Source organism: Epinephelus moara, chromosome 6 (assembly GCF_006386435.1).
Source record: "Epinephelus moara isolate mb chromosome 6, YSFRI_EMoa_1.0, whole genome shotgun sequence".
Taxonomy (NCBI): domain Eukaryota; kingdom Metazoa; phylum Chordata; class Actinopteri; order Perciformes; family Serranidae; genus Epinephelus; species Epinephelus moara.
In genome coordinates, this window is record NC_065511.1 from 25,450,157 (window position 1) to 25,466,877 (window position 16,721).

The 16,721-nt window shown below is 40.0% G+C and overlaps 2 protein-coding genes across 4 annotated transcripts in view; both read left to right on the forward strand.

The window, feature by feature from the left end:
- myom3 (myomesin 3) overlaps nt 1-14,215 on the forward strand; it is a 98,116-nt gene extending 83,901 nt beyond the window's left edge. For 2 of the 3 annotated variants that reach the window (XM_050047559.1, XM_050047560.1), the window contains 12 exons: nt 1,847-1,991; nt 5,429-5,488; nt 6,063-6,130; nt 7,825-7,935; nt 8,176-8,263; nt 8,524-8,562; nt 8,793-8,898; nt 12,087-12,250; nt 12,345-12,381; nt 12,543-12,565; nt 12,675-12,730; nt 12,846-14,215. In XM_050047559.1, the coding sequence (XP_049903516.1) occupies nt 1,847-1,991; nt 5,429-5,488; nt 6,063-6,130; nt 7,825-7,935; nt 8,176-8,263; nt 8,524-8,562; nt 8,793-8,898; nt 12,087-12,250; nt 12,345-12,381; nt 12,543-12,565; nt 12,675-12,730; nt 12,846-13,115 (1,167 nt within the window). In that variant the 3' untranslated portion in view covers nt 13,116-14,215. Of the gene's footprint in view, nt 1-1,846; nt 1,992-5,428; nt 5,489-6,062; nt 6,131-7,824; nt 7,936-8,175; nt 8,264-8,523; nt 8,563-8,792; nt 8,899-12,086; nt 12,251-12,344; nt 12,464-12,542; nt 12,566-12,674; nt 12,731-12,845 lie in introns of all 3 variants that reach the window. The other variant, XR_007570158.1, reaches the window with a different exon arrangement.
- A 1,300-nt stretch (nt 14,216-15,515) lies between these two features.
- On the forward strand, nt 15,516-16,585 carry fabp10a (fatty acid binding protein 10a, liver basic). Its single transcript, XM_050047986.1, has 4 exons — nt 15,516-15,674; nt 15,895-16,067; nt 16,283-16,372; nt 16,483-16,585. The coding sequence occupies exons 1-4, from the start codon at nt 15,608-15,610 to the stop codon at nt 16,531-16,533; spliced, it is 381 nt and encodes a 126-aa protein (XP_049903943.1). The 5' UTR covers nt 15,516-15,607; the 3' UTR covers nt 16,534-16,585.
- The last annotated feature ends 136 nt before the right edge of the window (nt 16,586-16,721 follow it).

The following is a 16,721-nucleotide window of genomic DNA, read 5'->3' on the forward strand; positions in this document are numbered from 1 at the left end:
CCTTTTGCTTTCAGAACTGCCTTAATTCTTGGTGGCACAGATTCAACAAGGTGCTGGAAACATTCCTCAGAGATTTTGGTCCATATTGACATGATAGCATCACACAGTTGCTGTAGATTTGTCGGCTGCACATCCATGATGACAGTCTTCCGTTCCACCACATCCCAAAGGTGCTCTATTGGATTGAGATCTGGTGACTGTGGAGGCCATTGGAGTACAGTGAACTCACTGTCATGTTCAAGAAACCAGTTTGAGATGATTTGAGCTTTGTGACAGGGTGTGCTATACACTGAGGTCATAAAGGGATGGAAAGGGTCAGCAACAATACTCAGGTAGGCTGTGGTGTTTAAAGGATGCTCAGTTGGTACTAAGGGGCCCAAAGTGTGCCAAGAAAATATCTCCCACCCACCATTACACCACCAGCAGCCTGAACGGTTGATACAAGGCAGGATGGATCCATGCTTTCATGTTGTTTACATCAAATTCTGACCCTACCATCTGAATGTCGCAGCAGAAATCGAGACTCATCAGACCAGGCAACGTCTTACCAATCTTCTATTGTCCAGTTTTGGTGAGCCCGTGCAAACTGTAGCCTCAATTTCCTCTTCTTAGCTCATAGGAGTGGCACCTGGTGTGGTCTTCTGCTGCTGTAGCCCATCTGCTTCAAGGTTCAACGTGTTGTTCGTTCAGAGTGGTCTTCTGCATACCTTGGTTGTAACGAGTGGTTATTTGAGTTACTGTTGCCTTTCTATCATCTTGAACCAGTCTGGCCACCTCTAACCTCGAAAACACATTATTATTTCCAGGTGTTCAAACACTAAATAAAACATACATAGTACATTATATTCTATTTCTGTCAATATAACCCCCAAAATCCTACACACTGGACATGTAATATGTGTTCACATATCTTAAAAATGACCTCCAAATTCATTTTCTTTCAGTGAAAGCAATGCTATTTGCAACAAACAATAAAAAAAATTGTCCTTCTTACCCTGTTATTGACAAAATAATTTAGGCCTAATGCTACAACGGGAAATGGATATGAAAAATAGCGACATGATGAATTTCACTCACTATTCTAAAGTGCATTTGGACCTCAGATGACCTAAAACAAAACAGTATAATCATCAAGGAACACTAACTGAATGTGAACAACCCTCCTCAGCACCAATATGTGTTGTGACACCAAGTTAAAAATAATCAACACTGCCGTTGAGGTTATTGAACCGTGCACTGATGTGTCCACAGAGGGTGAAAGCAAACACAACACAGTATATTTATTGTGCTTTCACGACTCTGTCAGATACATTTTTGTGTGTCTATGTTTTGCCCGGCTGCTTTATATTCAGGAGCTTTCATTCATCGCTTCTATTTCATTTTCATTTATTCCATTATTTCCCAATATCAGGGCTCCATCTGAACAGTACTGATTACACGTTATTTCTAAATGATCACAGCTGAGGTTTGTGAATTCAAAAGCCATTTAGCTGATTAGGGCCCTCAGGTTTGCCATACATCACAAATCACATCCAGCGCTGAGGCCTATCAACATGCAAGGCATACACTTATCTAGATGAACATATAAGTCATAAAAATGAGCTCGAAGGCTGCTCCCTGTTTGTTTGTGTTTCTGTGTGTGAAGTATTTTGTCTTCAGAGTGTATTTTGTCATTTCAGACCCTTTTCATGCTCTGATTCACACTATATTCTCTCTGTATAACTACCCATCTACACCGTAGATTGCACACGCCGTGTCTACCTGCCATCTGGGCTCATCTGTCTGCACATGAGCTCATGTGTACTGCACTGTATGTGTGTGGCAATGCTTGTTTGCTCTTCTGCAGCACCGTAAGATCAACTTCGACAGGGCCAAAGGTCTGGTTGAGATACTGTTTGACCAGCTCACTCCAGAGGACGAGGGCTCATACACGGCTCAGCTGAAGGACGGCCGCGCCAAGAACCAGTGCACTTTGGTCTTTGTGGATGACAGTAAGTTGTTCACTCAGTTGACACTAAGTTGTCATGTTGGTTTTTGTTACAAACTGTACCTCAATGAAAGATGCACTGGAGGAATATAACTAAGTACATTTACTCGAGTACTGAGGTAGTTGTACTTTACTTGAGTATTTCAATTTTATGCTACTCTAAACTTCTACCCCACTACATTTCGGAGGCAAATGTACTCTATTACATGCACTGGACAACTTTAGTTACTAGTTACATTCCTGGTACAGATCAATAATCCAAAATATGAATCAGCTAAAAAAAATATAATATAGTATATTTATAGGTTACCATACCTAGTTGTGGCGGCACAGTGGTTAGCATTGACGCCTCACAGCAAGAAGGTTCCTGGTTCGAGCCCGTCACGGGGGGTGGGTGAGCCCTTCTGTGTCAGTATAGGCTTTCTCTGGGTACTCCAGCCGCCTCCCACAATCCAAAGACATGTAGTCTGGCAATAGAAAGTCTGGTGACCTGTCCAGGATGTACCCCGCCTCTCGCCCAAGGTGAGCTAGGATGGGCCCTTTTTCCAACAGGATAAGCAGTTACAGAAAAAGAATGAATGAATACCCAGTTGTATATACAGTAGTTAGAATTAGTCCCACTTTTACCAGCTGCAACATTAAAGTGATGAACACATTGATGCGTCAATAGCCACCTTGATTTTACTCCCAACTTGTCAAATACAGCAGCTTGGTCAATGGCCTTCTACATCAGATACAGAGGCACAGAGGCTCCCTTTGGCAGCAGTATGAGACACACTAGACGGGGGCATTTTTTGACACTCCAAGCAACTACTATAAAGTAGTAGTATAAACAGTGAGATAGTCCACATAGGGTGGGTGGGTGGTAGTGGAGGTGGATGGGTCAAACAAACTCTGGACTTTAACCCGGGAGACTGCTATTTGTGTCCCATATGAAACCAAAAGTCTTATTTTTTCTTTTCATTAGATTTTTCAAATAAAGCACATACATAAACAAATAAAGCCAACCAACATAAACAACACCTACACATAAAGACAGACAAGACAGAGGAGTATAGTAAAGAATATCCATACCAAAAAAAAACACCCTGAAAGAACAAACGCTGCAGTACATTACAACTAAGAATGAATAAGCTAATGAGTTTTCAAAAGAGATTGTACAACAAAGTGGTATTGACATCAACAGATGGAGCAATCAGTTTCTGCTCTCCATGGATAAGCAAGTCAGAGTTTCTGGAGGAAAGAGTGTAATGGTTCCCAAAATTGCCAGAACTTGTCTGATTTATTATTGAGATCATAAGTCAATTTCTCAGGGGGAAGCACAGCTGATATCTGTGATAACAATATGTCAACCGTGGGGACCTGTGGAGCAGACCATCACAGCAAGATGCACGTTTTAGCCAAGTATAAAAGAACTGTCAACAAAGATTTGAGATCCTTATCAAAGAATTTTTTTCGAAATGTGATGCAACAAGTAGAACAAAGAAGTTAATGAGAGCTGTTTGCCCGTAACCCCCAAACGTTATTTTAATAACAACGTAGTGTGCTACTATGTGAGACATGTGACGTTACATTAGTAACAAATATACTGATTTAAAGCCAAACCGTGATGTTTTTTTAAACCTAACCTTTTGCTTTTGTTGCCAAAACTAAAGGAAGGAAACCTAAAAAAATATGTTTACCCAAAACTGTCCAAAACTGATGATGAAACGGGGAAATGAGAGCGTCATAGTTGGACGTGTAGGGCCACTGACAAAGAGCTGATGTTTGACAAGTTGGGAATAATATGTATGTATGTATGTGTGTATGTATGTATGTATGAGCCATTCTGCCCTAATTATTACTTTTATTTTTGGTACTTTAAGGATTTGTAGATGCTAATACTTAATAATAATATAATAAATAAATAATATTTTTTTTGTAGTAAAAGATCTGAGTACTTCCTCCACCACTGAAAAGATGAGCACAAATGTAGAGGAACAAAAGAGCAGACCAGTCATTAATGTAAATGTGACATTGCACTACCTCAATTAATACTGACACAGTGATAAAATGTTATCGTTACTTCCTGAAAATGATGTAACTTCCCTTTAAACAGGGTGTTTGGTTCAGACTCAGGCTGTAGTTGCCACTGAGGTCATATCCTCTGTCCTTTTTCTGTGAATTTGTTGGGTGCCGTAGCAACTTTAGGAACTATCCTATTATTGTTATTATTAAAATGTAATTACTTACAATGGATAAATAAATCACAATTTCCCCACCACATTTTTATTCCTGGCTGAGTAGACTTTGAATGTTTAGATTTTGATGTCGGGGAAATAAAATGAACAAAAAAAAGACTTGAATAGTTTTTTTTTTGTTTTTTTTTAAACATAATAATAAAGTCCTTTTGTGTGTCTATTTTTTAAAACCCAAGATATGACCTTTTGAGAGACATAAACAGGATTCATTATTTTAGGAAAATGTGAAGAAAGTTTGTGGGGGTTTTTATATTAAATAGATAAATAAATGATTGAAAATCCAATATCTGGTGAAAGTAGTTTCTAAAAAAATACAATTTGCAATGCAAATGCTTTTTGTACAACTGTGGCTTTTTTTAAAAAAAAAAAAAAAAAAAAGCTTACTTACTTAGATGAAGCAGCTCATTTGCATTTTCTCCCTGGAATTCCTGAGCTGCTTTCATCAGAGGAGAACCTTGATTACTGTAAACTGTGGCGGTTGTTTGGTGTCTCCAAATGCAATAACTTCAGTGTGTGTCTTTCATTTTTAAACTGATCTGCTCCTGTTCTGGGTATTTTTTGGACTAAAGATGAGTAAAAACAGAAAATGATTAGCCTGAGTCAGGTCAGGACTAATAATGTTGCAATTACATGTAATGCATCTTAATCGCTCGACCACCAGGACCCACAAGAACCAGATAATTCTTAATTATAAATCAAAGCGATATCAGTTATGGAGATAGAGTAAGTTTTTGGGATAAGAAAGGTGGAGTCACAAGAATTCAGAATGTGTGATGGTATTATTGTTTGCAGTTTTCATTACCATTCACATGTCCTGCATGAGGTCACATTTTAGGTCTGTCTAGGTTTAAGTCTGTATTCATGATGCAGATTTTTCTGGATAGCAAATATCCAACTTTTTTAATTGCCTCCTTCTTTCAAGAACAATTAAGGGAGCTGATTTGTGCCACAATGACTTCAGCAGAGAAAATATTATATACAGCAATGGCCTGTTCATAATTCATTTGATTATTTCTCTATCTGTTTCTACAATGGATTGTTTAATTCTACTATTGATTTTTGGCCACTGTCACTCAAAAATTCCTTGCCCATACATACACCCTTCCTAAAATGTGAATAAGAACTTTTTGGAGTAACACCTCATCTCCCCATACGATCTGTGTGATTCTGTGTTTTTGTACTCTGTTTGTGTCCCTGTCAGAGTTTCGTCAGACGATGGCCCAGGCTGCTAAAAACCGACGTGACCATCAGAGAAAGTCTGGTAAGAAGTCTCCAAACATACTGTACAGTAAATACAGTTACATTCGGTAGTTGCAACAGCTTTTTGACGACCTGTGTGTAGTGACACAGCTGACAAACCTCTCTAACTAAACAGTCACATAGAGAAAGAACAGGAGCTTCCTGTGCTACTGAACTCTGTGTTTTTATCACCTGAGCTCTCAGATGCGATAAGGAGAAACTATACAACTCTTTTGTGTGTAGAGGCCAATGTCCCGGTGTCCCCTTGCGCAAACAGACTATCTCACAACATGTCTACTACTCAAAGTCCACGTGAGACTCAGAGGCCACATACCACATTTTGTATATTTCCTGCAAACTAACTCAATAATAAATAATACAAAAATTGTTTACCACTTGGTGTTGTTAGTCCCACCACTCTTTTCCCAGGCAGCTGTCACTGTCAGTTCTCTGTTTTATCACACAGCCATAACTTTCAGTAATTGCCACAAACTGCCATATTATGATGCATTAGTGTCTCATTGGTTGCTCCAAATAAATTACCGTCTGATGGTTGTTGTTTCTAAAGGGATAATCATGTGTTCTGTTTTCCCAAGGACCGTATTTCGAGGAATACTTGTCGTGGAGTGTAAATGAGGATTGTGAAGTGATTATAAAGTGCAAGGTACTTTTACATTTTACAGAAGAAATTTGCTACATGCAACAAGAGAACTAACCTAACATCATATTTAGATCATTTAGATTTCATGTTTAATTATTACTTAATAATAATTATAATTACTTCTTTTACAGGTGTAAATTTGTGTTGCTAAATTAATTTGGAGCTACAACAATGTTATCCTTTTAGTATTACAAATTAAAGGAGTAGTTCAACATTTTGGGTGACGTGGGTGAAGTTATTTAAGCACAGTAACAGTTTTTGTACAAGTCAAACAAACAAGATGTAACATGTTAATAAGTGAACTTTAGAGGTGATGGTAGGCAGATTTTGTTGGCATTGGACCAGTCTCATGTAGCCAGCGCTGTGTCAGTGCTAGAGAAAGTTCTGGAAGCATGCGTTATCATTCTCCTGTAGGGGAAGAAGTGTTGTGGCTTGTTTGTGTTATTTTAAACCAATCATCATCGTCGTCACTAAGCCCAGGATGTAGTGACCGTGCTCTTGCAAAATAGTGGTGGGTGGGGGGCTAGTTTTGGTGAAACATTTGCGTGTAAGGAGGTGAGTACTGTCATTAAAATGGCTAATTCTTTGCGAAAGAAAAAAACAGACATGTCGACTGTGTGATTAAACCAACAACAACAAAAAAAACAGTTGATAATTGGTACGCTAAAGATGAAGCCTGACTGTACTTTAGCTCGGCTCTGGGGGAGCTCACTGGACCTGTTAAAACCACAGACAGTTTGTTAATTGTAAATGGCTCTTGCAGAACATTATTACAGGATATCACAGAACCTTGTGTGAAGTGGTAGTAAAGTCAGTCACTGCGACAAGCCGATGTAAGGGTAAAAACGTGTGGCAAATCAACTACAACCGGTCGTGTTACAAAGCGGATCAACATCAGGCATTAGAGTCCTGTAAGATGGAGTCTGGGCTTTTCTGAAGTGCGCTAACAAGTTGAGTTATTTGATGTAGACCTTTACAGCAATTTATTGAAAGAGCAAAGCAGCCATACCTTATAGCAAAATCCAAATGTTCCTGCCAATGGCAAATTTATAGCCACAGTCTACATCTGCTGAGTCAGACTACCTTTGGACAGAGCCAGGCAAGCTGTGTCCAGTCTTTATGCTAAGTTAACTGGTTTGTGGCTTCAGCTTCATATTGAATGGACGAACCTTTTAGAGTGGTATCAGTCTTCTCATCTAACTTTTTGCAAGAAAGCAAATAAAGGCAGTCGCCAAAATGTAGAACTTTTCCTTTAAATTGGTGGTTCCCCACTGGTGGGTCACGGTCCAAAAGTGGGTCATGGGTCCATTTTGAATGGACCGCAAGTGACTCGCAAACTTGTCAAGCTAGTAAAAAACACACATTTCCTGTACAGAGCTTTTATTTTGGAGTGCTCTTTCCTGCTTTAGAGTGTGACAGCTACTTAACAGAGACAGCAAACTAGCTCGAAGATATGGCCAGACGCAAGTATAATGCTGAATATATTTAACTGCGTGGACCTTGAACTAATGGCCGAGGACAAATCTGGACCCCGTATCTGGACCAGCTGGAAACCACTGCTTTGATTTCTGTAACTTGTTATTACTCTTTTCATGAGTAAACATGCTTTTATGACGTGAATTAATTTTAAACCAATCAATTTAAGAGGATAGCATTTACACTCTTATTCCAGGTATGGTATATTTATCCCCTAACAGGTGACAAATACAAGCAAGGACACGTCACTCAAATGGTTTAAAGAGAGTGCGCCGTTGACCAAAGTTGCGTATAACCAGTCATCAGGGGAGAGCACGTTCACCATCTCACAGGTATCCAATATGACTCTGCTCTGTTTTCAGACTTTAAGGCTTGGAGGGGACCAGGATAAACAGACAGTTGATGTTTATATGATTTCTGTACTGAATTTCCAGGTTCACCTTGGACTGTATTTTAAGTTTAAATAAAAGTTGAATTTAAGTATTTGGTTGTGCTCCAGAGTTATCAATATTTCATTTCAGAAGCTATGAATATGTTTAATTTTAATATGGCTGATGATGGTTCCCCCTCAGGTTACAAAGAAAGAGACAGGTTCATACAAAGCTGTGGTGTCAGATGGGAGAGGAGAGGATGTCAGCACCTTAAACTTGCGGGATAACGGTGAGACCCGACCTTGTCACCAGCAAACAAGTCTCCACAAACAGTCGTCCCCATTTGTTCCTGTGTGCATTTCAGCTGGCACATTTCCATCCATAATGGAAGTGAGCCGATTAATGTCTTTTAGTTTTCCCCCTTCTTATCTCATTATGTGTCCTCAGTATTCAGCTACCTACCTCTAATCTTGTGTTTAGTATTTATTGAGTTCCAAAAGCAATATAAAACACTGCCTGAGCGCTTAATTGTTCTTTTTTTATTTACAGAGTATGACAAGCTTCTCCAGCAGCTGAGTAAACAGTGTGGTGAGTTATTCACAGTTGGAAGCTCTATCTTTGTGAAATGTGCCAATGACTTGTTTTTTACAGCAGGTGTGCTGTGTTGGGATGAGGATAATGCAACTGAAAGTCATGTTAATTAGTTGTGTTGAGGGTTGTTTCAGAATATTAATGTGTTTAAATTCAAATCGCCAAGGAAACTCAAAATGTATAGGAACTAACCAGGGGCGCTGCCTTCTCTCACTCTATCTCTGCAGCATTGTCGGCCAGCCCATTGAAGATTCAGAGCACTGCTGAGGGTTTCAAGCTCTACTGCTCACTAAAATACTACATAAGCTACCTGAAGACCACCTGGTACTTTAAGTGAGTCCACATGTAGAGCACCTCTCTGACCCAACACCCTATGTGCAGCTGCTACTGAGGACAAAGTATTCCAAACTTAACTTAAATTCTGACCAACTTTAAGTAAGGCCTGAATGAATATACTGAAAATAATTATGTGCGTAGCTAAATTTAACACACTTTAACACTTTAACACACTCAGACATTGATAGAACAGCCATCAGGAGCAACTTGGGGTTCAGTATCTTGCTCAAGAATACTTGAACATGTAAACTGGAGGAGCCGACTATCGACCACTGATCGTCCGATTAGTGGACGACCCGCTCTACCTCATGAGCCACAGCCGCCCCTAATACATCTTATATCCTAAAATCTGAGATTCAAATGTATACCGGGCAAGCTAGCTTAGGTATGTCACAAATATGAAGGTCAGTCGCTGTCTGATACGGAACACACACATCAACGGGGGGGAACACCTGAGTTAACATTAGCATAGTAAAAGATTTGACAGCAAACTGGACCGATGTGAACACACTGAAATATCGTAGCAGATATTATAGTATGTTTTACAACCACTAATGCAATGTCAGCTGTTGCCAGTTATCCTACAAGTTAACAAGCTAACAAACAACATAAACAAAGAAAAGATGCTAACTACACAATATATCCTCATATAACCGTTTGTTTGATAGCCAATCTTAAGAAAAACTGACATACAATGTTTCATATGATATCCAACAAATTAGTGCCCGACAAATGGTGTCATCATGTTATGTACTTAATGTAAAGTTACGTACTTAACTTGAAGTTACATCGGTTAAGTTCAGAAAAAGAAACATGTTGACGACGTACCGTAAAATAACTCAAACTTCATTTGCACAGGACACAAACACCAGTCTCCTGGGGGAAAGTCCTGTAATTTTTGACCAATCCACCACCCCCACCTGCCTCCTTTCACTATTTATACTACTTCCATCTTTACACCCATCAGTGCACTAGTCACGTGATCACAGCCCTCTCAATTAAGTGGGTTATATACAACTTACTGTCTCATAATTAAGTGGGTTATGTACAAATTCTGCTGCACTACCTTTTGTAGGTAAACGTACAAACAGTGCATGAGAACAGCCTGAACTATACTCACCATTCTGATGCATCTGCTAGTCACTGATTGTGGTGCACAACAGACTCCTCATCTGATTCTGGGTCTGAGTGTAACTGAAACTGAAACATGTATGGCCGAATCTCTCCGATGTTTCCTCTAATGCTAACACTAACCATCTTGAAGTGCAATTGTCTTACACTGGTAAACCTATGCCAAGCAACAGCGGTGGGCGGAGGCTAGAATGACTTAAGGGAGACAGCATAGATCTGCTTCCATCACCCCCCTTCTTTCTATGTGAAAAAATGGTGTTAAACAAAATCTTGGTCATAGCAGAGTATTTTTTAAGTTTTATAAAGTGTCCGTTTTGGCTTCAGCACCATCCAGCAGTAAGGTCACATTGTTCACTGATTGTCACAGAATTACAACACTGTAAATGCCAAGCTAAAGACAGGACGATGCACACAATACTGCAGAGCTCTCTGACCAGCATGGCAGATTACTCTATGGCGTGCAAGGTACTGTAGGCAAACAACACAACCACAGTTGCAGATCAGAGACCACAGACCATAAAAAGGAAACCACACATACTGACTGCTGCACAGATACACACACACAAAACCCAATGGAGGCAAGAGGTATATTAATTTGCTGTGACATTTCTCTTCATGGTGGCAATGTCTGGGGCTCCTTGACTAAAGTTCAGCCTCTGAAATGCTTATCAAAGTTCAACTAGCGACAGCTTAAAAAGTTTGGGATCTAAATGTGAAAGTACAACCTGATCTTGATGTCTGCATGCAAATGTTCTCATATGGCAGCTGGGACACATCTGGACACTGAGACACCTGGCTCATCCTGCTTATCTGCTGTAATCCATAAACACTGCACATAATTCAGTGCAGCCAAACATTGCTGATACCCACAGAGATTTATTTAAACTTAAAGAGGAGGCCAAAAGTTTTGATGGAAACATTCTCCATAGATGTGTATGAAATGATCAAAAAAGACGTGTAAAATAACAGAGCAAGAGAGAAAGCGACTCCAGAAAACTGTTTCTTAGCTTAAACACTTAAACATGCATGTACGTGTCATCACATTGAAAGATCCAGTTGCATTAGATTTAATAGAATTGCAATTACTTGAAGGAACTATAGTAGTTACACCTAAACATAATTATTGCATGGTTTATGGTGGAACTGCTTTCTTTAGTAAGGCTACTAGCACCATCTGCTGGAAACTTTAAAGATCGCTTTTATGAAAGAGTGACTGGAGAAAATCTCTATGATGTCCACCCTCAGATACTCCCAACCCTGGCAGTCTGAACCCTATCTGAAAAAATACCTGAATTTTCAATTCACCCCTGGACACAGATGTACAGAAGGCCCCACCACATCTCTGTCATAGGAGATGGACAAACAGAATTTATAGTTGTTTAACCTCTTTTTTGTTGTTGTTTTGCGTCTCTTTGTGGTTGTTTAGTGTCTCTTCATGGTCATTTTGAATCTCCGTGTAGTCCTTTTGTATCTCTTTGTGGTTGTTTTTTCCCTTTTTGTGATCATTGTGAGTCTCTGTGTCTATTTGTAGCTGTCTTGCATCTCTTTGAAGCTGCTTTGTGTCTCTTTTTTGGTCTTTTTATGGGGGGGTTTCTTGGTCATTTTTAGTCTCTTCCTAGTCAGTATGTGTTAATTTGAGCGATATTTTTGAGGTGAAGGCCGGGGGGCCCTGACACTTTGGGCCCCTAGGCCTGTGCCTGGTAGGCCCATTCATGTATCCATCCATGTCCTTCATTACTCTCCTCTGACTGGAAAATATGAGGCTGCAATGAGAAGGAAGAAAAGATGGTGTTTATTTGCCAACTACATTTTGGACACATCACTTGGTTTCGTTTTGTTTTTCGCATTGAACTGATCATAACTACCAGGAGCAGTGTTGCATGTGTCTAGTGACCAAAGAACCAACTATAGATCTGAGCACAGTGCTTTGGTGTAAGGGAAAATTAAGAGTATGTCTTTAACATGCATGTTTTGGTATGGATTTGGTTTTTGAAAGTCTGTCTAAAGCATACAAAGCAGTAGCAAAGAATAACTTTATATTTCTGTCCATTTAGGGAGAAGAGGATTGACCAGGAAGCCAGGACAAAGCCCGGTAGCAATGCGCAGGAAGTCTGGATTATAATCTCTAACCCAACAGAGAATGATAAAGGCAAATACACTTTGGAGATGTTCGATGGCAAAGAGACACACAAGCGGTTTCTTGACCTGTCTGGACAAGGTGGGTAGACAAAACATGTTGACATTAAAGATCTAAAAAGAGAAGATTTCCGAGCACATATGGTAATAGCTTGATTATTAATTATTTTCAACAGCCTTTGCTGATGCCTTGCTGGAGCACCAGAGGTTGAAGTAAGTGCTGCACAACATGCAGTAGATGATGTGTCAAGCATGGCTTGCTGTGACACTAACAGAATGCACTGAGCAAACAGAGGTAATAGAGTTGAAAACCATTCACTGAAAATGTCTCAGCTGAGATTATTGTTGTCTGACACTTTCTTCTCATCCCTCAGGCAAGCAGCCATCGCTGAGAAACGTGAGTCACATATTGTGTGTTAATCCTGAATTATTTCTGTTCACAGTGTAGGTTAAATAATCCCATTGTGGCTGTATGCAAGGAGTTAATGTTGCTTGTTTTGTTTCAGATCGGGCCAAAGTGACAAAGGGTCTTCCTGATGTGGTGGCCATCATGGAGGGCAAGGTACGACACTGTCAGGAAAACATTACAGACACGATTTAGAAACACATCCATGAGATTTTAAGGTTTTTGTGGTCTATAATTTATGATTTTTGATTGCTCCTCATCCTGTCCTCAGACTTTGTGTCTGACGTGCTTCATCGAGGGCGAGCCACACCCACAGATCATGTGGTCTCGGAACGACAGGGAGATTGTTGACCAGACCCATTTTACCATCACTAAAGAGCCCACATGCAGCACCATCACCATCCACAACATCAAAATGGAAGATTCTGGAAAATACAGCATCTGTGTGCGCAACCAGTATGGCTCTGAAACGGTTGATGTGACCGTGAGCGTTTACAAGCATGGAGAGATACCTCCAGCACACGCAGTGATGATGGGTTAAGACTGAAAGCTGAGTCAGAAATTAGGGATTTTTTGCTTTAGACTGAGAATTTTCTGCATAGGGAGAACAAGGAAAACAAACGTAGAGATGGAATGATGCTGGATTGTTCATTAGGAAATTTTACTGAGCATGTGAGATCTTATTGAGCCTTTGAAAAATGTCCACTTATGTTTAATCAAAACTGTAATCTCCTATAGTCTGCAAACTTGATATAATTTAAGTTGCTAGACAGTGTATGCCATAAAAATGTCACATTCAGCCTGTGATGGAGATGCAGAACTGCAAAGACCTGTTAGTCAAACTCATTTAGCTGCCTTCATGGACATTCGATATAAATACTGTTTCTTTATTAAAGTGAGACCATGTATCTTTTGAAATGAGAAATTGCGTCATTTTCCTCCAGCATATAACGAGCTGACTTCATAAGCAGTAAAATGCACCATTAATCAATTCAGTACACTCCAAGGATTTGCTGCTACAGACTTAGCCTACTTGGTCTGTTGCATCCTAACCGAGTGCTGCAGGGATGACATCTTTTAGTAGGTCAACGTGAGGTTAGCATCACCCTGGTTCAATGGGAATTTTCCATAGGATATTGGATTATTGCAGAAAATAAGTTCTGTGTCAAAAGTTAGCAACCACCTTCTTTAAGACACACAAAAACCTATAAATTCATGAGTCTGGTATTTACTGAAGTATTTTATGTTGTAGAACCAAACGTTAAATCTCTTAAACTTGTGTGAACCACAGATCTTACTTCAGGCATCTAACCAAAAACAGGTTTACATCAGATAACATTAGCTAGTTGCTAATAGCTACCATAAGTGACTGTATGTTAGGTAAAATGGGCTACAATTAGCTGGAAGCACATTAATCAGCAGGTTAGATTGCTTTATAGCTTCTGTAACTGACATGACATGGCCAGTTTGCTGACTTTGACTCTTCTCTACTTGTGCTGCTGTTAACGTAACGTTTAATTATTTACCCTTATTGGATAATTGTCTTGATTTAAGTGTTCGCTAAGACTGTCATAACAAAAACTGCAAAACCCTCTGTTACTGGAGAGCTTTAGGTGAATCATTGTCATTTGATTGTGTGTTGTGAATAAAGCAAATTCAAGTGATTGTAACTTGTGTATTATTTTTATGAACACTAATACCATATTACATATTAATATCCTTATTCAGATGTGGTCTACAACGTTTTTTTGAGTATGATTTTGCAAGCAGAGATTATGTATTGCACTTTAAAAGCACACAGTCCGTAGGGTCATTAACCCTACTACTGGGCCCCGGTCAGTTGGGTGGACTCACATTAGGAGGTTCAACGACACTCTGTGGAGGTTGCAGACATTTGTTAGGTTTATTAATGTTTAATGAGTCCTGAAATAAAATGCATGTGGATAAAGGTAATGGTGTTTTAAATAAATCATTTTCTCATTGTGATCCTGCAGATTACCATCCTCAAACTTTACAGTAAGTGAGGATCATGCAAATGATTATTAGCTGCAAAAGCGAGGGGCTTGTATTGTTTTCACCTTGTGAGTCTGTTGTGTTGTGTGTATTTGTGTGTGGGTGTGTCATCAGGGCAAAATGTGATCCTGGCAACACCTATTGTAGCAGGAACTACCACAGTTGTACCAGTACTTTGCCAGCATCACAACCATCTAAGATGTATTCATGAAACTTTACAGGTGTATAGTGCAGATCAGAATGAAGGCCGACTGTAAAGATGGGTATGGTCTGGTGCCGGAAGTAGGGAAGAGGCCCCAGACCACCCCATTTCATGCCCTGGCTCATGAAACTTTACAGATGTGTAGATGAAATCACAACCAAGGCTGAGTTAGAAGATTGGTGTGGCCTGAAAAAGGGCATCTAAAGTAGGGGGATAGGACATAAGGAAGGAGTCACTGGCCCCTCAGTATACACCCCCAACTCATGAAACTTTACAGGTGTGTTACTGAGATCAAAATAAGGCAGAATTTGAAGATTGGTGTGGCCTGAGAAAGAGTGTCAGAAGAAGTGGGAAGGAAATAGAGACAGGAATCCTTGCCCTCCACTTTACGCCCCTGGCCTATATTTGTTTTAACTTGATGATCCCATCACAAGATGGCGTCTAATTGGCATTTTAATAACTTGGCCTATGACAGCCAAAGCACCTTCACGGAATGATGCACATATGAAAATCTGTACCTTTTTTTTCTATCAGGAAAGTGCTTGAACACACCTGACAAAAATGACCATCTAAATTCATCTCTGGTGTAAGCTGAGGTTCGGCCAAACAGGAGTAAGTGAACTCCAGGTTGTTCAAACAACAGTGATTACTTCAGAGGGGTTTGTTACTCATTAGACACGGTTCTGGGACCCTCCTTGCTGTCCTCTATAAGAAGGTGCAGCACTACAGTCACATCCTCCACATTGTGTTGAGCTTCACACAGCTGTCTCAGCCTCCAGCCCCGCTTGGTAAAGGAGAACCCAGATCTTCTAGAAAACATGGACTTCAACGGAACATGGCAGGTCTACTCCCAGGAGAACTATGAGGAGTTCCTCAGGGCAATGGGTGAGACAACAAAACCAGGGACTCTGACAGACATACAAAAAATATGAATACATCTATTATCTTTGGTAGCTGAAGACAAAGTGGCTATTTTGATGTGGTCACACCGTTCTAATATTTATCATAACCACACAGTGGACACAGCTTTGCAGTCCAGATTCATCAGTCCTTACCAATTTTTCTGTGCAGGACTTAACAAAAACACATGTGCTTTGCTCACCAGAGCTCCCAGAGGATGTCATCAAGATGGCCAAGGACATTAAGCCAATTACTGAGATCAAGCAGAAAGGCAATGACTTTGTTGTCACCTCCAAGACCCCGGGAAAGTCTGTGACCAATTCCTTTACCATCGGCAAGGAGGCTGAGATCACCACCATGGACGGCAAGAAGCTCAAGGTTCGTTACTCTAATTCACTACCTTTTATTTTTGATTTCTTGTCTGATTTAGTGCAGTATACATACACGTAAACAGCAAAACTGTGTGTATTTTTTTTCTAAATGAAATGCTGAAGTATACTATTTGTTAGTAATGAGTCTACAGGTGTACAGTGTCTCTCATGCCTGTTTTGGGGGTTTCTGTGACATGCATTGTTTCCTCCTCTGATCCCCAGTGCATTGTCAATATGGAGGGTGGCAAAATGGTCTGCAAAACGGGCAAGTTCTGCCACATCCAAGAGCTCAAGGGAGGAGAGATGGTTGAGGTGCGGCACATCTTACCAGAACTCACACTTTGTGGTTCACCTCAATGAATTATGTAATGCCTCTCCTGCTCACAAATTAAATGTGTTTCCTTTTTCCTTATGCTTTTCAGACTCTGACCATGGGCTCAGCCACTCTCATCAGGAGGAGCAAGAAGATGTAAACTTGGCAGTGAAGAAACCAATGTCTATTTAAATAAAAGTGTTGCCTAATAAGTTTGGTTTGCATCATCTTTTTTGGGGCAAATAGCTCCCTTTGCAAAGGTCCTTTGTATATCTGTCAGGCAAGCAGCAGGCCTAAATATATAATTAAAAGAAAACAATGGAATAATGTAAATCTATATTACATAAT